General features: G+C 63.5%; 2 protein-coding genes across 2 annotated transcripts; one reads left to right on the top strand and one right to left on the bottom strand.

The window, feature by feature from the left end:
• Window positions 1-234: 234 nt before the first annotated feature.
• On the top strand, window positions 235-19,966 carry LOC309679572 (telomerase-binding protein EST1A-like; the record flags this gene model as incomplete). Its single annotated transcript, XM_082492920.1, has 7 exons — window positions 235-252; window positions 1,123-1,299; window positions 4,391-4,540; window positions 11,815-11,968; window positions 15,409-15,620; window positions 15,929-16,010; window positions 17,676-19,966. The coding sequence occupies 7 exons, from the start codon at window positions 235-237 to the stop codon at window positions 17,804-17,806; spliced, it is 924 nt and encodes a 307-aa protein (XP_082349046.1). The 3' UTR covers window positions 17,807-19,966.
• Window positions 19,967-20,063: 97 nt separating this feature from the next.
• HIC1 (HIC ZBTB transcriptional repressor 1) lies at window positions 20,064-24,870 on the bottom strand. Its single transcript, XM_082493029.1, has 2 exons — window positions 24,753-24,870; window positions 20,064-23,852 (listed from the first exon to the last, which is right to left on the bottom strand). Exons 1-2 carry the CDS (start codon window positions 24,802-24,804, stop codon window positions 21,907-21,909), a joined length of 1,998 nt encoding a protein of 665 aa, XP_082349155.1. The 5' UTR covers window positions 24,805-24,870; the 3' UTR covers window positions 20,064-21,906.
• Window positions 24,871-25,368: the final 498 nt, after the last annotated feature.

Genomic DNA, 25,368 nt, shown 5'->3' with positions numbered 1-25,368 from the left:
CGTTGGTATGGCGTGGCGTGAGCGTGCGGGGACAGAGCAGGCAGCGTCGCTGGCTGCGAGGCGCCTGGTTGAATCTCTTGCATGGGGTCTGGCCCTCTCCCCGGCTTCAGGATCCCGCTCCGGGAAGCCAGCGGGAACCCTTGTGGGATGGGGGTCTCTGAGGCTGCTTTGCTCTGTAACGAGCAGAGTAAAACCAGGGTGGTTTGGGGGGGCAGGAGGGACTCGAGCATCACCATGGTCTTTGTCTCCATAGTGTGTAGCACTTGTAGCCCCCGTTTGCTGTGTTTCTTCCAATAAATCCGCTGCTCGCTGGGGGTGATGCTGGTCAGCGGGAAGCACCAGGGGAGAACGCTGCAGGTGCAGCGCCGCGCTGCGAGGGGACGAGGTCTGAGCTGACGCCGGTCATGGTGGAGGCACCGGCAGAGGCTGTGCCACGCGGGACAGGGCCGCAGAGGCACCGGGCTCCTGTGCTCTGGAAATTCCATTTGAGAGCCTCATAAATTGGATAATTACCCAAGCTATTGAGTTTCCTTCTGGCCAGATCTATCCCAGCCTCCCTGATGGAGCTCCCCAGTTGGTCCATGAGATGGGCCCGTGGGATGTGGTCGGGCTGGAGACGAGGAGGGGCTCAGCTTTTCTGAAATGCCCCTACCCGCCCGCTCTCGCACCTGCATCTGTCCCCCGCTTTCGGGGGGGAATCTGGTGATGGAGCCGAAATGAAACAGTATGGACAGGCCACATCATTCATCTCCCGCGCTTCAGCAGGACTTCCCCCAATTCGGTGGGGCTGGGCAGGGGGCTGGCTGACCCCCGGCAGCCCCACGGCCCAGGGGTGTGTGGAGGGGGCAGGACAGGCTGTGGATCGGGGCTGGGCGTACTGATTTCCCTGCTTCCTTTTCCCTGGGGACAGCGGGCTACGAGGCACGAACGGACCCCTTCCATCCCTGTTTAGGAGAAGAAGGGCACCCCGCACATCCCTGTGGTGCTGTGCAGTGCTGCCTGCGTCCCGCTGGGCCTTCTACCCCCGAACATTTTCTCCCTGGCCATTGCCCGTCCGCCTCCCCTTTGCACTGACTTTGTTTTCCTTTCCCTCTCCCCAACCCCCTCGTCCTCACCCCGTAGGTTATTGCAGCCGACTGCAAGAGGGTCACAGTTCTGAAGTATTTCCTGGAAGCCCTTTGTGGACAAGAAGAGCCTTTGCTGGCATTCAAGGGTGGAAAATATGTGTCAGTGGCACCCGTCCCAGACGCCATGGGAAAGGAAATGGGAAGCCAAGAGGGAAAACAACTGGAAGATCAGGTACCGTGCGGGAAGAGCGCGCCTCGGTGAAGGAAGAATCACCCCTGTGGGGCCCAGCCTCTGCCTGCCCTGCGGCTCCCGCTATTTATAGCCGGCGTAGCTGCGTGTGCATTTTATGGGGGGGAGGCAAAGGCTGGGGGGGTGTGGGGGGGTAAATGGTGCACAGCCCTCGTCTCCCGAGTGTACTTCGCTCGTGCCCTTTCCTGCCAGTCCAGCCCGCCTGCCTCTATCTCACGCGCTGCTATGAGTTCCAGATGCTGCTTTTTCATACCCCGAGCAGGGGGGAGAGCTTTAATAACGTGCAGCGCCAACGGCCCCGGGAGAGGAGGTGGGCGAGGGGGTGTCAGGGTTCAGCTTCAGGATCAAGTTTATAGCCGTGGAGCTCGTTGCGGCGGAGGCCTGAGCTCCAGCCTCCAGCACACGTACAGGAAGAGCTGACATTGGCGCCCCGTCCCTCCCCTGCCTCTCACATCCTGATGTGATTAAGGAATTCAGCTCTTGTTTTTCTGCCCTTGCTTGTTCCTGTAGGCCTTGCTTCACTCCAGGCTCCATGTGTGTGTTTAAGGGCCCTGCCAGCCGCTCTGCAGGTTGACTCTTTTCTTCTGTTTAATCTTGCAGTTGGAAAGGCCAGGGAAACAGGAGAGAGGGGCAGAGGCGTTGGGAGCGGGGAGCTGGGTGGCCCGGCACTGCCCAGGCTCGCTCCGGGTCCCCTCCCTGCGCCGGGGCCGGGGGCTGCGGAGCCAGAGAGGGTATCGCCCCGTGCAGGGGACAGCATTTCGCCTCTGTCGGCGCTGGGTGGCCCATGGCACATGTCCCTGTGCGCCCCAGGGAGCTGACAGCCAGAGGAGCCTGTAGCAAGAACATGCTCAGCACCCTCCTCGTCCCAGCAGCAAGCTCTGGCTGAGCAGGGGAGAGGTTTTAGGTGATTTTTTTTTTGCACGGGGTCTCAGAGCAAAACCCCGGGCAGCAAGAGATGTCTCTATAAGGTGGGAGAGCTGGACACTTGTCCTCTTCTGGAGAAGGTCCACAAGGTTTTCAAGCTGTCACCACCAAAAACATGTTCTAGCCAGTGTCATGACAGGGACGGTCCTGTTCTCCGGAGCACTCCTTCTGTTGGGTCAGTCCCTCCAATTGCTGCTAGGAACAAACGCAGTAGGGAGGATAACTCCCTCCTGCCCCATCCCCACAGTCTCTGCTCAGCTGTGGGAACCTCTGTGTGAGCTTGTTGCGCAACCCTGGAGCTTCCTCTTTGGGCTCTGATCGCAAGAGAGCTTCCAGCTCACCAGCGTGACCACCGCCAGCCTGGGCAAGCAGGTCCCAACCCACCGCAGCAGATCTGCATCCGACACACGCTTTTGCCCGAGGCCCTTGTGCGACGCTGTCCCTCTGGCAGCATCCCCTGTGGTCCAGGCTGTCCCGGCAGAGGGAAGTGAGCCTGAGGGCTCCGTCTTCCTCCTTCCCATGGCTAAAAAGTCACAAGGAGAGAAGAGTACATGGTTCTGTGGCCAGGCGGCTGTGCGGTCTGGGTGAAACGATGGAGTACATGACTGTGCAGTGCTGGGGTTGTTCTAAATTATGACTGCGAGCTCCTGCCTGAGTCCCTCCTGCTGACACGTGCCACGGCAGCCTGCACAGGACAGGGAGCGTAGTGATGCTCTTATCCCTCCCGGATCTTATCCATCTTGTACAGGAGCTGTCCCCTGCAGCCCTCTGGGGGCTCAGAGAGGTCTTTCTTCCCAGGTGCCACCTGAGAACTCTTCCCAGTCCCATCACAACCCTTGGTGTTTGCGCGGAGAAGGGGAGATGGATAATGGCAGGGCTTGGGAAGACCTGTGGTCGCTGCAGTGGGGAGCAAGGGGGTCTGGGCGAGACAAGGGGGCTGTCAGCAGCAGTGGCAGAGGTGGGCTCCTGAGCAGCACATGTGCGCAGGCAGCTGCTGGTGGGACACATGTTGAGGAACAGGGACTTGTGGTCTCCCCTTTGGGCAGGGAGCCACTGTGGGGAGAGCAGCGAAGCTGGGGGGTGTCCCCAGTTGGACACCAGCCACCACCTCCCGCCCTCCTGTGTCCCGGAGATTTGAGTGCGTAGGGAAAGATCAGCATGGCCTTCACCTGGAGTAGGAACAGCATGGCTCATTTTGGGGTCTCCAGTTCAGGCAGTGCAGGCGTACTGGGAAGGGTCTGCAGACCTCCTGGTGGGCAGAGACAGGGAGGGGTCTCTAGGAGAGGGTGAAGATGTGACATGGTCCAGAAGTACCTGTGCGGGCAGGAGGTTGGAGAACCAGGGACCTTTCAGTTCAGCAAAGACAAGGTTCCTGGCCAGCAGAAGCGTGGCAAAGGCAGACTAGAAGTAGGATGCAAATATTAACAGAGGAAGTAATTAACCATTGAAATGACTGACCCTGAGACACAGCAGATTCTCCATCATATGGAGCTTTAAAATCAAGATTGAGCATCTCCTAAAACATCTGTTCCAGCCCAGCTGGAAGTTTTGGGGTGGGTGCAGGAATCTCTCTGGCCTATTCAGAGATCAAAACGGAGAAGGAGAACGGGCTCTTGGGTTCGTGGATCCGAGTTTCCTGCCAAGATGGTGAGCTTGTGTGCCCAGCCTCGCGTGGGGCAGCAGTGTGAGAGCGGCGCTGTACAGCCCCGGTGCAGGCAGGAGGGGAGAAGCAGCATTTGCTCCGAGGGATGTGCAGCATAAACAGCCGAGCAAAGCAGAGAGAGAGGGAAATACCGTGGTTTTACAGAACTGAAGCCTATAAAACATCAGTGACTCACCCAAGGCTGTGGGAAGAGTTTTCCAAGGTGAGGAAGAGGGTTTGATTTTAGAACAGAGCTTTAAGCAGGGCTGCCCCTTCCCTGCCCCACTACCTCCTGTCTCATCTTGTCATTTCCTCGATGTTTACTATTTATTTATTTTGCTTGCTTCTTTTGGGTGTTTTGTCTCCCATCAGCAAGTGGTGATGGACTGTGCCTGGCAGGGATTTGTCTGCTAGAAGGGGAGAGCAGAACGAGCGCGGTCCCTGCTACCAGCATCCCTTACAATGAATTCTCTCCTATTTTCTTCCTCTTTCTGCATTTCCTGGAAGAAGGAGGATGATGTGAGGATTGAGGCGTTCGAAGATGATTCTGAGGCTGAAGGCAGCGGAGGAGAGATGGACATCAAGGAGCTCAGAGCCAAGAAGCAAGCCCTGGCCAGGAAGGTAGCTGAGCAGCAGCGTCGTCAAGACAAGATTCAGGTAGGACGGGCTGTGCAGCTGCAGCGCCCGAGCTGGCTGAGGAGCTGCTTTTGTACACGGGCTGATCCTGCCTCACTGCGCCGATGGTGCGCAGCCATTTCCCTGCCACGCATCAGGACCAGCGGCCTCTCGGGATGTCCCGTAGCACCTTGAGCTTCCCGGGTGTAGGTGCCCTACACTGCCTCTCTGAAACCCAGCAGCAAGCTTAACTTTGCCTTTGGTGGAAGGGCCAAATCGATGTTGCTGTCCCCCACCCAGGGTAAGGTCTGCCCTCCCAGGCCCTGAGATCAATGTTTTGGGGACTCCTGGGACCCTCATGAAGCCAAACACCCCTTCTCCATGGAACTGCCAGCAGCCCTGACAGGGGAGTGCTTTAGCCGGTGGCTGTAAGGCAGTGCGTGCCAGGCAGCGAGCTGTCCCCCAGCCTGGGGCAGAGGCTCCGTGGCCACGAGGCGCGGCAAGAAATCAGCTTTTCTGTGCAGCGGGGCACAGGCGGACAGGGGAGAGGGTGGGACGTGAACGGCAGAGTTCATGTGGGAGCCAGCGGCAGGAAAAATAGCCTGCGAACGGCTGCTGCAGCCAGAGCGCTGCTTGCAAACTGTTGCCATCGTTATGGGGACAAACAGACGGGACACAGGTGATCCTGTCCTGGCCCTGGCCTGATCTGAGCCTGTTTCCCGGTGGGAGCTGGTGGAGTAAACTGGTTGGACTGGGAGCAGGCGCCTGGCGGTGCACACTGTTGCTTTAAGAGCAATCTCACATGCATGGCTGTTGGCTGCCTCGCCGCTCGCAACCCCTCTTCCTCCAGCCTCGCAGCCCAGATGAGGATTTCTCAGCAGAGGAAAAATTCTCCCTGGCTCCCCTCCCCCTCACCTCCGCCCTCTCTAATGCCCAGGGCCCTTCACTTCCATAATTCTTCATTTTCCAGCCTTGAACGTAAGCCAGACACATCTGTCTGGCCATATGCGTGAACTCTGCAGTGTGTGCCGAGGTGGTTGTAAAACAGGGCTGCTGAAGGCCCTACTGGGAGAGCGTGCACATGTGTACCCTCCGGCTACTGGCGCCGGGCCCAGAACCACTGCGCTTCGCTTTTCCAAACCCACCCCAACCTTTCAGATTTCGCCTTTTTTCTTTCTTCATTTGAATTTTGAGCAATTCATATCAAGGCGAAGGTAGAAGTTGCGCCGGGAGGGAGGGGCCGCCCCCGCAAGCGAGTCCATTATTGTTGGCAGGTACCTGGGTCACATTAATACGAGGAGGAAGAAAGCAGCAGCGAACGAGTGAGAGATTGGAGAGATGGGCTGTAAATTAAAGCGGCCTGAAGCCTTCCAGCCTCCCAGGGTTGTTAAGCGGGAGGTGTAAGTAAATTCCCCACTTCCCACTGCCTTGTACAGACACAGCAAACAGGAACTGCACATGTTCGGGGAGGGCAGCGCGCAGCAGATCCCGGCCCCGGCGACTAGCCCAGCTGCAGCAGGGCCCCCCGGGATGGCCGCTGCCCATTCTGCGGGGAGAGTGGGGGCTGCCTGATGCTGTCAGGGGCTTTCTCCCCCCGGCGCGCTCCTCCCTTCCTCCCCAGCCGTGCTGGGGCTGATGCTCGCAGGCGGAGAGAGGTCAAAATGAGGGTGTGGGCAGCTTCAGGGGCTGCACAGCTGAGAGCTGAGGTGCAGTTGGAGTCTGAAGGCGCGGGGTGGAGGAGAAGTCCTTGGGGCTTCGGTAAAGTCATCCAGCCCATAGCTAGCTGGGAACAGCCCGGAGCAGAACATGTGTGCAGGCCCTGATCCTCTCCCTGCGCTGGTACTGACCACGCGGCTGCAGTTGGAGGAGCGGAGGAGCTCAGGTGGGAAATGCTGCCTGGGGCCCACAGGTCAGGGCCAGCTCAGCATCCGCCCCCTCCACTTTCCCTCTCTTGGCCTGAGGTCCTCGACCTTTCTGACCTTCTCAAGAGATCTTGTGTTTCCTGGGACCTGGGGATCTTCTGCCTTCCCTCTTACAGCCCATTTCTCTTGTTCACTGCTCACCTAGGGAGTCCACGCATCAGCTGCTCTCCAAGTCCCCCTTTCATTATCCTGGGGACAAGCCACAGCTCCGTATATTCATCCGAGTCCAGCAGATGCGGCTCCTGTCTCAACACAGCTGAGCGCCTCAGCTCCCCGCGCACCGCCGTGTGGCTGTGCCTGCGGGGTGGTGGGGACGCAGGTCCAGAGAGCCCGGGTGCTCTGGCTGTCTCCCGTAGAGCCTGTGATGGTGTGTGCCAGGACCCAGGGTGCAGGGCACAGCCTTCATCTCTTGGCCGTCCTTTTTCTTTCTGTGCCCAAGGGGAGCGCGGTGCCATGGCCTCACCTGGGACTTGCAGAGTTGTGCTTCTCGCGGTTAAACTCACTACCTTCTCCTCGGCAGGTTCTCTTGCATTATCCCCGCCTTTCTGTGCTCCCCGCCTCTTGCAGCCCAGCTCTGCTGCTGATGGACATCATCCACCCGATGCTTCTCCCGGGTTCACTGCTGCTGCTTACCTGCCCTGCATCAGCTGGCAGGGCAGCCCTGCGGGTCCTCATTGCAGCTCCCAACCACAACCGATGCCGAGGTCACATTTATACCTCGAGAGGATTTGGGCTTCACTGCGCTCCGTCGGTCCTTGCCCTGGCAGGGTGGCTCGAGCTGCTGGGGCAGTACGGGTCCAGGATGGGTAAATGGCAAAGGGGGGTGGCCCTTGGCCAGCACCAGCTGCAGAGGGAATGGGAGAGCTCAGCTCCGTTACCCTACACGAGCTTCGACCCCAAAACCGTCACTCTGAGAGGAGGCGGCTGGGCCAGAGCAGGGTTGGGTCGTGGTCTCTTGTGTCCCTGGGCAGCCCTGGTTGTGAGAGGCAGCTCTTTGCTGCCTGGCCATGCTTTATGGGTTGGCTGCTGCTCCCTGGCTCCGCTGGCCAGCCTGCCTCTGGCCTCACCGCTTGCCCAGGCTGGGACAGAGCCTCCTGCCAGCCCCACGTCGCAGGCTGGTGGCGGCAGCGATGTGTCGGGGTGAGGTGAAGGACCAGGCACGCACCCGGGTGCTGCCCGTATATTTGGAGTGGCGCAAGGCCGGGCAGGCAGGTGGACAGGAGGAGGCAGCAATGGCACTGCCAGGGCAGGCAGCGTTCTCCGGCAGGGCTGTGTCCCCAGCCAGCGCCGGGTCCCGCCGCGCGCTCCCAACCGCCCCCGCTGCTTGGCCGGGCCCTTGGTCCATGCTGTTCAGCGTCCCCTGTCCTTTGTGCCGCCGCTGTGCGCTGGGAGCGGTCGAGTTTCCTGACCGGTTGAAAACATCCCACCTGAAACATAACAGGCTCTTCCTCTGGATGCTGCTATTGTTTTGCTCAGCATTACAGAAGCAGCTTAACCGGGGCGGCCAATTATGACATGTCTTCCCAAAATAGCCGCTCTCCTGTCCCTTCTGAGCCCACGGAACGGCCGCCCCCTTAAGATGCAGCCGCTCCTTTGTGGCGGTAGTGTGAGTAAGTGGCTAAATATAGCCGTATCCCATTCACGCTCTCCTCGGCGCGCAGGAACAATGCCGCGGGTGCACACGCACCGACACGCACCTGCCTGGAGCGGGTGCCTGCTGGCTGCGGAAGACGCACACCCACCCACGGCGGCTCCGCCGCGGCGGCGGCCCCGGTTTGCTACCAGGCACGGGGCACGTTTACTCCTGAGGAAGACGCTGGAGACGAACCTTGGGAGGAGGAAGCCCTCGAGCAGAGACTAGAGAGGCATTGTTCTCGGCCCTGGAAAGTCCGTCTCCGATCCCCGCGGAGCACGCGGGGCTGGAAGGGGCAGCGGCGCCGGGTTTCCCCGCGGTTGGAGAGCGGGTCAGGGCAGGAGAGGTGGTGGCAGGATGGTGACGGCCCATCCGTCCTGGCAGAGCAGTGTGACCCCATACGACCCGTCCCGAAGGCAACGGGGCACTCGTCTCTGCCGGGCTTCAGCTCCATCCTGGCACCCTGAGCAGAGGAGCTCTGGGGTCCATGTGCGGAGCCTCGGGGGGACCGATGGGGAGCCCCCTCTTATTCTGTGCTTGTGGACACCCTCAGGTCTCCCCCCGGCACTCTGCAGAAAGTACCGCCTGGTGGCCTGGCTCTCGGGGGACCAGTCCCCTGTCCACACTGCAAGCCCTCAGCCGGGCATCGGCTTCCGGGGAATCCCCCAGGTGATCCCAGCTGATGGATGAGCTGGGAATTTGGGACTGTGTGCGCAGGAGTGTCTGATCTCAGTGCTGCCACCAGCTGGGGCAGCCGGGGGAGCCACCTCCTGCTCCGGCCCAGCTCCTGGGAGAAGCCCCCATGGCCGGAGCAGCAGGACGGGCAGGGGGCTGCGGGTGGGAGCAGCTCCGACGGCCGCAGCGTGTGGGTGCAGGAGGTGGGAGAGGGGGAGCTGCCAGGCCCCGGGGGGGGGAGCAGGGACCCCCCAGCCTCCGAGGTCCCCTGCCACGTCCAGTAATACGGGGTCGCTCAGCCACCGAGCTGTGCAGTGTGTTTAACCCCAATAAGGCAAGGCTAAAATCCAGCCAGCCTAAAGCACTTGAGCCAGAGCGCAGCTGTACCTCTGCTGTTTTAACCGCACCGCCCTCCCAGGGTCTTCTCCAAACCCCACCTCCCGGTGGGGCACACAAACCGCCGTCTCCCTGTCCTCATACTGGGGAAACTGAGGCACAGTGGGACCGGCAGCTCGTTTCTAGCAGTGGTGGTGGCGCAGAAGCCACGCTCTAGACGCGGGCATCCCGATCCACGTCCCCGCGCTCTCCGTCCTCCCCATGGGACCGTGCCCCGCGGATCGGCAGAAGGGTTAACGCGGCACTCGCCTCCCCGGTTCCCCGCACATGGGCTCCCTTTCATCTCTGGCGCGGGGCCAGCCAGCGTCCGCATGAATCACAGGCCACTCCTCTCCCCCCCGAAACCCCTTGGCCGGAGGCTTCTGCAGCCTTTTACTCACACAAACAAAAATAAATCTCGCTGCCGGCCTATGAACTCTGCAAAGGCGAGTTTCCCTCTGGCTCCCTGAGCGGCCCGGAGCTGTGCGCGGGGACTTGGCACGCTCCCCGCCGACCTCGCTCTTTCACTCCCGGCGCATCCTGTGTCCTTCTCTCACCGGGCGGCCCGGCGAGCGGAATGGGACGTGACGGCCGGCACAAGCGTCGCTCGAGGCTGCCAGGAATCGGCCGGGTACGGCCTGTGAAAGCCGCTGGGGCAAATGCCACACACGAGGGTACTGCCATCCCCCTGCCGTCACCCCCATGCTCCTCGGCCAGAAGGGTGGGTGAGCTTCCCGCTCACGCCATGTTCCTGAGGTCACCTGCATGGACCGTGACAAGCCCCGGGGTCAGGGAGCTGTATCGGGGTGCACGTGGGGGTTCCCTGCTGCCACCAGCCCTTGCTTGCGTAGGACTGTTGTCACCTATGGGCCACATGGTTTTGTCCCCCCTTCCTGAAAGTTCGGGGCTGTCGACCTGCTTGGTGTCCACACAGGGGACATGCTGCTTCGCTATGGGTCTCTGCGTTGGTCAACGGGGCCCTTCTCCACCTCCCCATGGCAGGTGGAGCTTGGCGGAGCTCAGCAGGTCCTGGTGCCTCCCAGTGATGAGCATCTTCTCCCGCACCCTCAAACCCTGGGGAGAAACCCCACCTCAAGGTGGGGAGGCGGCAGCAGCGCCATGCTGGGGTTGCCAACACAGGGTTCCCGTGCTGCCGAGGAGTGCCAGCTCCTCCCTGGGTGACGACAGAGCACAGGCAGGGATGGCAGCCAACGTGTGGCTGGCCATGGCAGCATCTCTACAGGGATGCTGGTGTGCCATTGTAGCTGTCCCTGCCCGATGGGGGATGCGTATCCTCATGCTGTCGTGCCAGCTCAGTGCTGCCGTGCAGCAGATGGGACCTGGGGTGCTCCCTGCTCTGCCCGTCTCCCCTCCGGGTCGATGGGAGCTTTGGCCCCAGGACCGACACTGCCAGGAGGCAGGTGGGAGGCACGTGGTGAGGTTGTGGTTGCTGCCTTGCCTGGAGACACTTGTGGGAGGTGGCAGCATCAAGCCGCCTTGATTTAAAGCCAGATGACAACACTTGGAAATGGATTAAAAACCACTTCTTTCCGTGGTCACTGCTGGCCTGTGCAGCTCGGCATTCCAGGGTGCCTCCGAGGCTTTGGCATGGCTGCTGGAGGGTTCGGATCTTCACCCCAGACAGGGGGAGCTCCCCGTAACGTTGAGCAGAACAGGGTCGGCGGTCGCCTTCTATCCCCAGGGCGCGTCTTGTGGGTGCGAGCACAGTCTCACAAGGGTTTGCATGGTGGATGTGTTCCACAGCAGTGCTGCTGTGCTCCATGGGTGACCGGTTCCTATTAGAGGCAACAAACATCAGCGAGTCCAGGGAAGCTATTTTTAAGCAGAGGAAGCACTAGAATAGCATCCTGAGTTTTTTAAGCCTGTGACTTACTAAAGAGCCCAAGTCCTTCGATAGCATCGAGAGTAGTATGTGAGCTCTTGGATCCCATTTTGGCAACTGGCATTGCCCAGAGGTCCAGGTGCAACCCTGCAGGGTTGCGAGTAAGACCCAGCAGACCCTTCCCATGTACATGTAAGCACCTCTGGTCTCCAGCGTGTGCAAAGGGCTCAGCCAAGGACAGTGCTGTGGATTTCCAGGGCTGAAACCCACCTGGTTTCCCAGCTGGATGGAGTCAGAAAAGGCAAAGCACGTGCAGGAGCTGGTGGGACAGTGAGTGAGATACTCAGCCAAGCATCCCCACTCCACAGACCTCCCCTTCCTGCTGCCTGCTTGGGGTCCCCGTGTTAGGATGCCGTTGGCAGGACTTGTGTGTCCCAAACTGGTTCATTATGGCTGCTGTCACCTTGAGCTGTTTCCATCTGGAGTCCCAGAACCTGTTTCCTCCAGCCCCCTTTTCTCCCCGCTGTTTTGTGTCAGGGTTGATCTCTCGGTACCAGTGTAGATAGTCCTGGCAACTGGCATCCCATAAATGGGACAATTCCCAAAACACTTCAATTTCCAAGCCTGTTCTCCTAGGAAAGTGCCCTCTTGGAGGCTTTCACCATCCCACTCACGTGTGCGCTGTGGACCTGCAAGAGTTGGTGTTTGAGGTGTGCAGGTGGGATGGATGAGCCTCCTGCCGGTCCCCTTCACACGATGCCCTTGCTGTGGGAGGCGTGCATGCCAGCCAGGCTTATCTTCTGCTCTCAAGGTCCACAGGTCATAGGGCTGACGTCCTGCTTACTCATCATATGTCCTTCTCTTCCAGGCCGTGCTGAAAGACCAGAGTCAAATGAGGCAGATGGAGCTGGAGATCAGACCTGTCTTCCTGGTCCCAGACACCAATGGCTTCATCGACCACCTCAGCAGCTTGATAACACTGCTGGACTGCAGGAAATTCATCCTGGTGGTGCCCCTGATCGGTGAGTAGGGCTGGCGTGAGGTGGGAGCTTTCCCTCTCCCTCGGCGCGGGCTGTCTCTCCATGCTGGCTCCCTCTCTCCCTGCCTCACGTGCCCACAGTGCCTGTGTGGTCTGGGGCTGGATGGCTCATGCCGTTGGCCGGCTGGCAGCGGAGGTGGAGCTGGCATCTGTCCTGCTCCGTCTCATCCCAGCTGTGGCCGGCGTTCCTTCAGCCCATGTTGCCCTTTTCCCTTCCTGCCAGCTTTCTGCCCGTGGCGCTCAGCAAAGCTCTTCTCCTCCTGGTGCGTTTGGGGGTGCCAGGGGCAGGGAGAGGCAGGCGGGTGTTAAATGGGATTTGGAGGGAATTTTGGAGGGAGCAAGGAGGAGGAATTGTTAAACAATCAGAGCAGATAGCTTATCCCAGCTGAGCTGGGGCTTAGGCAGCCTGAGCAAATGGCCGGCCTGTGTCCCAGTGTCTCAGAGCTGCTCAAGCCCAGCCCTTCTTTTTATCCTTATAAAGCTCGCAGTAAAACAGCAAGCTGGTTCCCGTTATTGGTAAACACTCACCCTGGCAGATAACGGCTGTGCTGCTGGGTGGTCTCCCAGGGTGGCGGGAGGATTTGGTTAGATGCCTTTGCTCTGATTGTTTGATCACGCTCCGGGCTGGAGGTAGCGTTCCTCCGGCCAGTGTTGCTCTGGCGCCCGGTGCGTCCCGGTGCCAACCTGGCGTTCAGAGGATCCCCGCGGGCAGCAGAAGAGGCCGGGGCAGGAGCGGGGGGCCGAGCCTCGCAGAGCCCACAGGCTGTCCCCGTCCCTGGGAGGCCGGGGGCCCGCTCTGCCCTGTGGGCATCTCCAGCGTCCAAGGCAGCAAGGCGGACGCACGTGCCGATCTCCTGGCCTGCGGCACGCAGGGGTGCCTGCCCTCCAAGCCATGATGGGGCTTCCTTCTCAACTCCCGGTACCCAGCAGACGCCTCTGCCTGCCCCAGAGCCGACATCCGGCTGCCGCCCTTCCCCACGAGGTGAACAGACTGGCTCAGGGGGGATTCCCAGGGCTGGGGACAGGACCCCTGGGTGGGGGGAGCGGGGCTGGCCGCCTGCCCAGCTCAGCACGGGAGCTGCCGAGGTGCTCTGTGGCTTGGCACCGCAGTGCTAGGGCTCTGTGTGGAGGCGAAGGGAAAGGAGCCGGGCAGCACCGGCAGAACCTGGGCAGCCCCAGGGGCTGCGGAGCACATTAATGCCTGAGAGAGCTGGGATCTGCGCTGGAGCCATGGCCCTGCCTCCCGGTGCACTCCTGTGGTTGGCGTGAGGCCCCTCCATCCGAGCCCCAGCCAGGGGCAGCAGTTACAGGAGAGACGAAAACCCTGCTCGCATCCCTGTCCAAGACGCTGCTGCTCTCAACCTGCAAAAGGAGCCCGGCCTGGCCTGCCGTGCCGTGGGCAGGAGAAGCGGCAGCGACTGAGCACCTTCAGCGCTCTCCTGTCCTGCTGCCTCCCTGCACAGCCCATCGGAGGGGGGACAGAGTAACTCATGTCCCACTGCCTGCCATGAGCCTCTCCTGCCGCTGCTGAAGCACCCTGAAGCCAGTGACTGCCCGTCCGTGATGGGTGTTGGTCAAATTCCCCCTCATCCCTGAGGAAAGCCATCAGTGCCGAGACTTGGGGACGGGCAGGAGGAGCGCATCCCCCGGGGTAAGCCGGGGGCCTGTGGCTGCCAAGACGGAGACCTCGGTGCCGTGCCCCATCGCCAGCACGGGGCACTCCTCCCCGCTCTTCCCGGGGATGCAGCAAGGGGTTAAGCGCGCCGCTTCGCGTTGGGTTTGTTTCTCTTGCTCTTTAACCTGCTCCGTGCTCCTTGAGGCTGACCCCGCCATGGAGAAGCCAGGCCTGGTGCAGAAGCACAAACAAGCCTCCCCTTTGAAGCCTGTTTAGCTTGGAAGCAGGAAGGCGGATTTCGGGAGGGAATACCAGCTTTTCCTGTTTGATGTTCCGTTCTTGCACGGCTCCCCCCACCCCGGGCCCAGCCGTGCATTGTGTGGAAATGGCAGCATCAGGTCGGTAGCAAGAAGAGTTGCCGGCCAGCGACGAGCAAAGAAGCTCCATGCAGCTTTAATTTGAATACCCAGACAGTGAGTGCCAGTCTCACCATGGAACAGAGCGATCACGCAGGCTCCCCGGGCAGTGATTCACAGCACTGGGGAGAGGCCTCAGACCCCGAGCTCTCTCCCCGAACCCCCAAGGAATGCATAGTTCCCACTTGAACTCAGGACTTGGCTCCAGGCTCGGAAACAATCTTCAGAAATGAAGCCATGGCTAAAACACACACTGTGCGCGCAGAGGCTCCCTCGCGCACACGTGCACACCAGCTCTCTCGCGCGCCCGGCCTCGCGCACGCGCATTTTCCCCCCCACACCCCCCCACTCCGCCCCAGTGCACGATCGCGGGCAAGGACGCTCGTGCGCACATCTGGCCGCACGCTTGTGTGCCCGGCCTCGCCGCCAGCCGCCTCGGCGGCATCTTGCTCGCACACGCGCGCTCGCTCGGCGATGGTGCGGCTCTTCCAGCAGCCCCGGTGCCGGGGGGTGGGTCCCTCCCGGAGCTCCGCTGGGGTCCCTCGGGCCGGGGGGCCGGAGTGGCCGGGGTTGCCGGCCGCTTGGCAGCAGTACAGGAAGCTCTAAGGCTTGACAGGCTCCAGTATAAGGCAAACGGGCTGGGAATCCACCCGATCCCAGGCTCGGGCTCCTCTCGAGCGGCATGTGTCAGGACAGATGTGCAAAGCCAGATGGGCGAGGTGTTGGAGAGAGCATGTCCCCTGCCGGGAGCCTGGGGCGGTGACTTCAGGTGGGAAAACGGGGCCAGGGATTGCGCGGGAAACGGTGCCGGAGCGGGAAGTGCCTGCTCCCACGCGTGACCCTGTTCCCGCCTGCGGCCCTGCAGCAGGAGGGCAGCAGCTTTTCGTGACTGAAAGTGAGTGCGGGGGGCTGGGAGGCGCGGAGCCAGGCAGTGCGATGCAGGGCAGGAGGCACAGCGCTGCCGGCCACCGCTGTGGCTCGGAGGCGGAGGAGCAGGCCGCGGGAGACTGGGGTTTGCTGACACCCTCGGGCACACACGGAGGTGCCGCCGGTTGTGAGGCAGGAGCGTGGGGTGGGGGACGTGGCGGTGGTCCCGGTGTTTCCCAGAGCAAAACGAGGTGCCCTTAGGGAGCGTTACCCGCACGCTGCAGGGGCGAGGTGCCTGCACTCTCGGGGCCGAGCCAGGTGACCCACGGAGGTGGAAGGCAGCAAAGCTTTTCCAGACCCGCAGCCAAGTCCAGGAGTGCTGGGACGCTGCGGCAGCTGAACCCAGATTTCCTGAGCCAGCTCCCAGTGCCCCGGCCCCGAGGCCTTGGCAACTTGCGTGCTCCAGCAGCAGGTCACGGGAGCACCTTGTCGCATAGTAACTGTACCTCCTCTTCCTGTTTGAAGTGATAAACGAGCTGGACGGCCTGGCCAAGGGCCCGGAGATGGAGCATCGGGCCGCAGGCTATGCCCGCCAAGTGCAGGAGAGAGCCAGGAAGTCCATCGAGTTCCTGGAGGAGCGATTTGAGACCCGGGACAACTGCCTGAGGGCTCTGACCAGCCGAGGCAACGAGCTGGAGTCCATCTCCTTCCGCAGCGAAGACACCACTGGCCAGCAGGTAAGGGGACATCGCAGCTCCGGGAGGACAGGACACGGAGGCAGTGCTGCCGAGGGCTGGAGGCTCTTCGCCACTGCCTTCTTGGGGGCAACCGGGGACCCTGGGGACCGCGAGCTCTGGGTGGGGGTAGCTCTGTCCCCACCTTTGCAGGCGGCTGATCAGGCTCCTGCGGGTGCATGCGTTTCGGCTCCGAGCAGCCCTGCTCTCCGCTGAGCTGCCGCAGGGTGTCCCGAGGGCAGCGTGGAAACCGGGGTTGGTGGGGTTGCAGGCTTTTCCCTGCCTGGGGTAACGTTGTCCTTTTCTTTCAGGGAAACAACGATGACCTGATTCTGTCCTGCTGCCTGCACTATTGCAATGACAAGGCCAAGGATTTCATGCCCTCCAACAAAGGTAGAACATCCTCATGTCCTCATTGTCCCTTCTGTGTTGCATCCCGTGGACCCTTCTGATTTCTCTTTCCTGGCCCTGGGAGCCAATCCTGCCCGCATTTTGCCTCTTTCGGCACCAAGGTGCCACCTCCTGCCTCCGGTCAGCCCCAGGCTGTGGCCCTTCCCACCACGTTGCCAAATGCGCACCTCACTCTGCTTCGGGGGTGCCCCAGCCTCTGAAAAGCCAATTGTGAACGTCCCCAGGGCCATTACATGGTGCTGGCAGGGGTGACGAAGGGCCAGAAAGAGCCTCCTCCCTGCAAGCCCCGGTGCTTCTTGGCCGGGGCCCTTTTCCCTCACGATGCCCAGTTGGCATCGGCCACGCGTGCTGGGACCAGACAGCCCCCGGGCTGTTGCCAGGGCAGTGGGGATGGGAATCGCATCAGCAGCTGCCCAAGAAATCAACCCACATTTGTCAGTGCGAATTCTTAGCAGCTTAACTTGTCAGATTCACAGAGAAACCGTCACCAAATGTTTATGTGCAAATGATGCTGAATTTTGAAATCATGTGGATTATGGGGAATGGGGCCTGACAAGCTGACAGCCTCTGGTTTGTAACAAGGAGGCGCGTCACCAGTGCGGAGCAGAGGATGTTTATTGTTACACATTTCTTAAAGTGTCCGCACAAAACCTCCCGATCCTGCTTTCGGCAGTCTTCGGCCCCAGACCTGCCTTCCCGCCGAGCCCCCGTTCCCCTTCTTCCCGGCACGGGCCGGCCGGAGTGCTCGTCCCGCCATCCCCAGCCCCGACACCGTGACCGTAGCCCACGTTCCTGGCCACCCTCCCCTTCCCCTCGTCCTGCCGCTCCCCGCGCAGCCAATCTGGGCCCATGTTGGGCTCCCATAAACTCTGTTTTTTCCATTCCCGTCCTGGCTCGGAGGCACTGTGTTTCCTGTGCTCATAGGAACAGTACTCTGGTCACAGGACCCAGCTGCTTACACATACCCCATATGCTTCCCCTGCTTCGCACACACGTAAGCGTGGCTCCCACATCCCAGCCCGGCGCGTTGCGTGCGGGGCAGCTCTTCCATCTGGGGGCAAGATCCCTTCGGTTATTTCTCAGCCTTCAACTCTCTTTTTGCCTGTCTGAGCCCCAGCCAGAAACGCCTCGGTGTCAGCGGCGACTCCAAAAAAACTTTGCGAAAAAATAAGGGTTGGTTTTAGATCTTATAATGAGATCACCAGAATAATAGCACCAGCTTCCTGCTGGAGCCAGGGTCGCGGGCCGTCTTCCTGGCCAGGGTCAGGCAGAGGGACCTCCTCTTCCCTGCCTGCGGCACGGCGCACCACGCCGTGCGGGCAGCGGGCAGCGGGGGACACTGGGGTGCTGCTCCCCGGCCTTCCCGGCCCCGGGGCTGCGGGCAGCCATCACAGATCATCCCCCAGCCAGCGCGGGGTGGAGGGGGAGAAGGCGGCCTTCGAGATGAAGTGTTGTCTCCCAGCTGTGCCGGGAAGCCTTGGCAGGGAGCGGGGTGCTGGCAGTGCCGCCGGGGTGCCGGGTGGCCCTGCACTGGAGGAGGATGGAGGGGACACGGCGTGGGGACAGCGCGGTGTGGGATGGGTGCGAGGGCTGGGGCAGAGCAGGGAGGTCTGAGCTTCATGCTGCGCTCTCTTTCTCTCGTTGCAGATGATCCTATCCGTTTGCTCAGGGAAGTGGTTTTGCTGACCGATGACCGGAACCTTCGAGTCAAAGCGTTGACCCGCAACGTGCCGGTGAGGGATATCCCCACCTTCCTCAAGTGGGCCCAGGAGGGCTGAGGGGGCCGAGCGGGGCCGACAGCCCCTGAGCGAGTCACGCAGCCTGTTACGGTGGGAGATGGGCTTCAGCGGCAGCCCTCACCACGCGCCGCCAACGCCTTCCAGCCCACCACGAACAATAAACGCCACGTCTTCAACCCACCCCAGAATGGCCGTGCTGCGAAGGGCCCCACCCCCGAGGGCAGACCAGCTGGGAAGGTCATTGCTGTGGATGGTTCACACGGAAGCTGAGCCGTTGAGGGTCCCGCCAACCTTTGGGCAGTGCCGGAGCGGAGCTGGCGAGCCCCGCTGGCTAAGGGAAGCTTTGGGTGAGCCCGTGCCGGCTCGCCAGCCTTTTGCTTGGTTTGCTTGGTTGCAGAGAGCTCGAGTCACGAATCGGTGGCTCTTCGGGTTTGTAGGTCGCGTAGGGCAGAGACCGGGCACACGCCAGCGCAAGACTTTGGGATTGCTTAGGCTAGCTCGTGCCCCTCGGAGAGGCCGTGGACTTCAAGGGCAGGTTCCCTCCTGCCCCAGCCTGTTGGTCCCGCGAGGCCCGGGCAGCCCCACGCCTCCAGCCCCTTCCCCACCCCCGTGCCCGCCCCCACGCAGGAGATGCTGCTTGTGGAGGCGCTTGTCCTCTCCCGAGCGCAGGGTTTGCTTGTTGAGTTTCGTTTCAAATTTCAGTATTTTAGTTTTCGGGTGTGTGTCCCGCCTGCTTTCCCGGGGGGTGGCTTTGAACACCCCCATTTTCCCCCCACAGCTGCTTTCTGTTCTGCTCCCCTGCCCACCCCAGCCGTTACCTGCCCCTTCCCTCCTCCCCCAAACCCCTTAGTCCCACCCCACCCCACTTACCTTTAGACGCGTTTTTCAACCTCAGTGCAAGGCTAACAAAATCCTGAGTCCCCAAGGACCCCAAGACCGGCTGTCCCACGGGTCCCGTGTGTCCTCGCATCGCCACGGGCTCCTCTTGCATGTGGGATCCAGCGTCTGCCTGCGGCTGTGGGGCCGAGCAAGGTTGCAGAGAGCCAGGGCAGCACCCGGCCCCCCCACCGCTTGCCCAGCTGGGAGGGTCCTCTCTCGGGTTGTCCCTTTGCCATGGAGGGAGCCATGAAGGGACCCGACTGCCTTGTCACTGCGTCATCCCGCACCGGGAGCCAGTGCAGGGTTTGGGTGTTGCTGAGCCCCCCACCCCCACCCCCTTACACCACGTTGTCCCATCACCAAGTGTCCCAGCCCCAGCCCAGTTACACGCCAGATACAGAAGCTTAAGAGGGAGCATTAACCTGCGAACCGGAGCCCCTGGAGCTCTGTCAAGTCCCAGTCCCATGAGCAGAGGGTGGGAGTGACCCCGAGGCCATCCCCAGTCCCCACTGGGGCGCCGCGGCCGTGGGAGGGAAGCGTCAAAGGTGGCGGAGGAAGCAGTAGGACGGAGCCCAGCGTTTTCCTTTCCCACGTGGGTGACTCGGACCCGGTGTCTGCATCAGGAAGCCCAGCGTTACCCCTGCGCCAGCCGCCCGGCGAGGACCAGCGCCGGGGTCGGGATCCCAACAGCCACGAGGCTTGCACGGCACAGCGACGCAGACAGGCAGGGGTCGTGCTCACTAACCTGTGCCGTACGAGTGTCCCGGCCTGGGGACACCCTGCAGGGCGGCTGCCGGCAAAGGAGGATCCGTGCTGCAGAGCAGAACCTGTGCGACAGAGACTTTGGGGCACCCACGCCTGCGGCAGGGCGCACGGACCCGTCCCCATGGCTGAGCCCACCCGAGGCCGCGGCACCCACAGCACCCACGCGCCGTTGGGTGCTCACAGCCACGCTGGCTCTAAGCAGCGCGTAGACTTTGCCTTTTTCCTCCACGCCAGGTGTATGGAAATGTTTGTTTTCTAACGGGGTTGCCCCAGGGCTGCTTCACAAGGCCCTTCCTGGGGTACCACCAGCTCAGCAGGACCTGTGTCCCCAACAGATGCCGTGGGACACTGGGACACGCTGCCACCGGACCAGCTGGCACGACAGCATGCGGCACCGAGGCTCCCTGGCTTAAGTGCCCCGTGCCCGGGGCCATCCGTGCCAGGCTGCTGCCCTGAGCCCCCGCAGGGAGCCCGTGTTTCGGGCGGGCAGCCGTGTTTGGGCAATTTTGTTAAGCTGTTTTTAATCATTTTTAGCATTAAACACTTGTCTGTGCAGCGTGATGTTTCACTCGCCCTCGGCGGGCGAGTTGCTGTCGCGGCTGGGGCGGGGGGTGCAGGACGAGGAAGGGACAGCAGCGGGATGTGTCCGTGCTTGCCAGGACGAGGGGTGGCTCTGTCCCACCTGCAGCCACTGCTGTCCCCCCCTCCAGCCCAGGAGGCTCCGGGCGAACCAGACGCACGGCGAAGCCCCTCACTCCCCTCCCTGCAGCTCCGCACCCCCGGGGGTCACCTCCCAGCCCCACTCAGCACCGACCAGGGCCCCCCCCTGCTAAGAGAAGGACACGAGGCCACGCGTGTTAATGTCACTTTATTGCTCATTCGGTTTCGACTATAGAAAAAAAAAAAAAAAAAAATAAGGGCGAGAAGCCCGTGTACAAATCGGACGTGATACAGAGGGGGCTGACGGACCCCAGCTGTGCTTTGGGTGCTGCTGCGGCCGCCGCTCACCCCACGGCAGCTCCGGAGGGACACTGCCAACCCTGGGGAGACCCGGGGTGGATGGGGGGGGGGTACAAAGGGGAGCACCCCGGGCAGGAGCGGCCAGCTCGGGCTAAGGCACAGTGGCTGCGAGGTCGGGGACAGTCGCTGCTGGAGCCACCCCGGGGCCTCATGTGCAAAGGAGAGGAGGGGGCACTGGGGGGGGGGGGGGGGGGAGGGGGGAGAAGCTTCACATTAGCCCCAGGCAGAGGGGTCAGGGCACGGGCCGGGGGGGCCAGGCCGGGGGGGGGGCTTTGTCCGCACCGAGCAGATGGCAGGAGAGGGGGTGCGGTGGTGGCAGGGGGTGCCCCGGTGGGAGGGGAGGTGGGGGGGTCGCAGCAGCCCTGCGCCTCCCTCAGCTCCCCCCCGGCCCCCTCCCACAGCCCCTGCACACACACTCCCCCCCCATAGCTGACAAACCAGACCGCTTTGTCTTTGTCATGAGTCCCCCCCGGCCCGGCCCGGCCACGCTGGGGACGGGCATCTTTGGCAAAAAAATAAAAATTAAAAAAAAAAAAACAAAAAAACAACAAACTTGCGGCAAGTGGCTGCCCGAGGGTGAAGCCACCGGGGTCCCTGCCCCCCCCCCCTCCAGGGGACCCCCGGGCATCCCTGATGGCTGGGGCAGGGCCCAGGGGCTCAGTCTGGGACAGGCTCTGCCCCACCGCCCGAAACCGGGGCGTGGGGGTTCGGGCCGGGAAGGGGGGGGGACAGCGCTTGCTCCGGGGCGAGGAGCATCGCGACACCCCGTTTCCCCCCCCACGGCACGGACCCACCGCTGTCCCCTCGCCCTGCGCCCACCACTCACACCCCACCGTCCCCCTCCGTCAGTCTGTCCCCGAGCTCCCGGCATGGTCCCGGGGAGGGGGGGGCGGTGGGGGGGGGGCATCGGCCAGTACACACACACCCACCCTCCCCGCCAGCCCCAGCACGGCCACGCTCGCCGCTCCCGGTCAGGCCGGAGGAGCTCCGGCCATGACGGACGAACTACTCACGGGCCCGCGGCGGTCGAGGTGGCGGCACAGTCCGGGTCCCGTCATGGCAGAGCGTCACCCCCGGCCCGGGGGGACAGTGCCGGGGACGGCCCTGAGGTAAGGAGCGGGCTCATGTCCTCCAAAGCCTCGGGGCGCAGCCCGGCCTCACAGCTTGTGCCCAGCAGCCCCCCCATGGCGATGGGGCAGGGGGGGGACACACCACGCCACGAGGTCAGTCCCTGAATTTATCGGCTTCTCCTGGGCGAGCCGGGGCGCTCGTCGCGGGACGCGCCGTCCAGCCATCCCGGGGCAGCTCTCATGGGACCTTCCGCTACGAGCAAGTTCTCCGGGGCCGTCGGCAGCGCCGGGGGGACGAACGTCCACCACCTCTCGCCAAACCCACCCACACGCCCCCCCCGCAGCTCCACGCGGGGCAGCGAGGAGAGCCCGGCGGTCCCCCCCCGCCCCCCGGCCGGGCCGGCGCTAGGGGGGCGAGTATCGCTCTATGGTCCGGGCGGCCTCGGCGTGGAGGTGTGGAGCCTGCGCCAGCACCTCGGCCGCCTTGTCCTGGCTCAGCCCCAGGTGCTCAGCCGTGAACTTGGCCAGCGGGTAGAGGCTCTCCATGGCCTTGGGGTCGCTGAGGAAGTGCGAGGTGTGGGAGAGCAGCTCGGCCGCCTTCTCCTGCTTGAGCCCCAGCTGGTCGGCGGTGAGGCGGGCCATGGCGTAGACGCTGTCGGGGAAGTCCAGCTTGGCTTTGCCGTCGGGGCCGGCCGCGTGCATCTTCATGTGGCTGATGAGGTTGCGCTGCTGGGCGAACTTCCCGCCGCACACCTGGCACTCGTAGGGCTTCTCGCCCGAGTGGATGCGCATGTGCTCGGTCAGGCGGTACTGGCGGGTGAAGCGCATCCCGCAGGCGTCGCAGGCGAAGGGCTTGAGGCCGAGGTGGCTGCGCATGTGGCGGGTCATGGTGCCGCGCTGCGTGAACTTCTTGCCGCAGATGGTGCAGGGGTAAGGGCGCGTCAGCCAGTGCGTCTTCTCGTGCTGCCGCAGCGTGGCCGGGTCCTTGTAGGACTTGTCGCAGGAGGAGCAGCGGTAGGGCCGTAGGATGTCACCCAGCCCCGGGCCACCTTTGTCCAGGAAGGGCACGGCCTGCTCGGCCGCCGCCTTGTGATAGAGCTCCTCTTCGTTGTGGGCCTCCACGTGGGCGTTGAGCTGCTCAGAGCTGGGGAAGCCCTTGCCGCAGGGGATGCAGACGTACAGGTTGTCGCCCAGGCTCTCCGGCTCGTAGCCCAGGTGGTTGCAGTAGCGGTCCAGCGCGTCGCCGGGCGAGGGGCCCTCGCTGCTGCCCGTCTCCTCGCTCGTGCTGTTATCCGGCTCCAGGTCGTTGCTCTCCACGCTGGGGTAGCGGGGCTGCGGCGCCGCGGGCGGCGAATCGGCCTTTTCCTCCCGCTCCAGCTCCTTCTCCGCCTCCCCCTCGTCCAGGTAGGGGCCCAGGGGCTCGTGCTTCATCCAGCGGTACATCAGCTCCCGCCCGTCGGCACGGGGCAGGGGGGGCTCGGGGCAGGGCGGCGTGCTGCGGAAGGGGTCGGGAGCGTGGGGGTGCCCCCCCGGCTCGCCGCCCGGCGGGGAGTCCTTGTAGGCGGCGGGGTGGCCGGCCAGGAGGCCGGCGCTGACCGGGGGGCTGTCGTGCCGTGGGGGCAGCGAGGGCTCGCGGGGCTCGCCGGGGAGCAGGCGGTCGGTGGGCAGGAGCTGGGCGGAGGGGCCAGTGGGGCTCTTCTTGGAGAGGTCGAGGCCGCAGGGCGGCGAGCAGTGGCGCTCGGGCGGGCACAGCCCGTGGGGGTGCAGCGGGGCGCCCTGGGCGGCCGAGGCGTACAGCTCCCCGCACTGCGTGTTGAGCGGCGCCGCCGGCTCCACGGGCGGCAGGTCCACCGGCCGCGGTGTCCCCGAGTAACAGGCCTGGATGACCGGCGTGGCGGCGCGCAAGCCCCGGCCCAGCTTATAGGGCGCGTAGCCCCCGCGCAGGTGGCAGTACTTGCCGCTGCGTTTCAGCTTCTTCTTGCAAAGGGCCACCAAGCCGGGGATCTGGAGGTAGCTGGCGGCGGCCAGCACGGCGCCCAGGCTCTGCTCGCCGCCCGGCTCGCACTCGGCCAGACGGCCGGTGTAGATGAAGTCGAGGATGAGGCGAAAGATGCCGGGGCTCACCATCTCGTGGTCCAGGTTGAGCAGGTTGTCATGCACCACCAGCGACTTGAGGTAGGCGCTGCTGGCCGCCAGGATGTTCTTGTGCGCGCGGAAGAGCGCGTTCTGCACCACGATGATCACGTCGCACAGGAAGCCCTTGGTGCGCTGCGTGTTCAGCTGCAGCAGCAGCTGCCGCGAGTGGCTCGGCACCTCCATGGCGTCCAGCATCCCGCTCCTCGCCCGCCGCCCTGCAACACACCGCCCCGTCAGCGGCGCAACCGGCCCCGGCCGCTCAGCCCACGCGTTAGGGGGGCTCGACCCGCACGTCGGGAGGCTCAGCCCATGCGTGGGGTGATGGGGGGTGGGGGGGGTGGGTATCGGGGCTCAGCCCCCAGTCCCGCACGCTGCCGCGTCCTGGCCGCTCTGTGCGGCCGCCTGGCCAGTGCCACCGTTTATATGGGGGCTCGCTTCTCGGCGGGCCGAGGGGGGGGGTTGGGAGGGGGGGCGGGGGGTGGTGGTGGGGGGGGGGGGGGGTGAAAACCCCCGGTGGTTTTTGGAGAAAGTGACATCACCCTCCACCGCCGCCAGCGCCGCGCCCCGGCCCCACCAGCGCCCCGTCACCCCCGCGCCCACCTGCCGGTGGAAAGCGGAGGGAAGAAGAAGGATGGGGGGGTGGGGGGGGGACGGGGACCGACCCGGTGCCCCCTCACCAGTCCGCCCCCCCGGGGCCGCCTCCCGCCGTTACCTGCGCAGCGCCGCTGCCCCGACTCCCCGCGGCGCCTTCCCGCCTCTTATGCGTCCCGCTCCCGGGAGGCCACCGGCCGGGCCCCCCCCCGGGCGCCCCCCGCCCCCGTTTCCTCTCCCCCCTATATTTCCCCCCACACCTCGAGGTGAGCGGGGGGGACGGCTGGGGAAGGTAACGGGAGGGGGGGGGGGGGGGGCACCGGGACCTCCCCTCCCCGCCTCCGCTCCGGTGTCCCCCCCCCCCGCCCAGGTGGGTAAAGCCAAGCGCCCCGCGGAGCTGCTTTTTGGGGTGGTTTTTTTTCCCCTCTGTTTGTAAATTTTTTGGGGTGCGTCTCCCCCCTACCACCACCCCCCACACACACTCCTTCCCTCCCCCCCCCCCCTTTTCCCGCTTACCGCTTTACCTGGGCGCCCGGTGGCCTCCGCCAACCAGCCGAGGTCTCGGTGAACTCTCATGGCTCAGCCCCGGGGGGGCCGCCGCCGGTTGCTGTTGCCTTCCACCCTCCTCCTCCTCTGTTGCTGCTGCTCCTCCATACCCCGCGCTCCCGGCCGGTCCTAGGGAACGGGTGGAGGAGAAGGAGGAGGAGGAGGAGGAGAAGGAGGAGGAGGAGGAGGAGGAGGAAGAAGAAGCGGCAGTGGAAGAAGCAGCAGCGGTTCCTCGGGGTTCCCGACGCCGCCAGCTCGGAGGTGAAACCCGGGCTGCGAACTCCCCCTGACCCCGGCCTGAACTCCGAGCAGCGCCGCTGGCTGTTAAAGGGACGGCGGGAGGTTTTCCTCCTCCCATCCCCGGGCGGGGCACCGACAAGCCGGGCCCCCCCCCCCCCCCTTCTCCTCCACCCCCTCCTCTTCTTCCCTCCCCTCCCTCTTCATCCCGGTCTCCTCCTCTTTCACCGAGTCCGGTTTTCACCCCCCGACACACTTACCGGTCTCCTCCCGACCCCGCCGCCCCGTCGAGGGTCAGCGTCCTATGGACATCAACTTTTGCCCGGGGCCACCGAGGGGGGCCCGGGAGCCCCGGAG

This window comes from Vanellus vanellus (genome assembly GCF_965231255.1).
Source record: "Vanellus vanellus genome assembly, chromosome: 19".
Lineage (NCBI taxonomy): Eukaryota > Metazoa > Chordata > Aves > Charadriiformes > Charadriidae > Vanellus > Vanellus vanellus.
Note: the sequence above shows the minus strand (reverse complement) of the source record. Positions and strands in the feature narration are given on the sequence as shown.

Excerpts from the sequence above, each read along its gene's own strand:
- HIC1 (XM_082493029.1), bottom strand. The coding sequence starts at position 24,804 with ATGAGAGTTCACCGAGACCTCGGCTGGTTGGCGGAGGCCACCGGGCGC. Across the intron at positions 23,853-24,752 it reads GGAGGCCACCGGGCGCCCAG|GGCGGCGGGCGAGGAGCGGG; the intron begins GTAAAGCGGTAA and ends GGTGTGTTGCAG.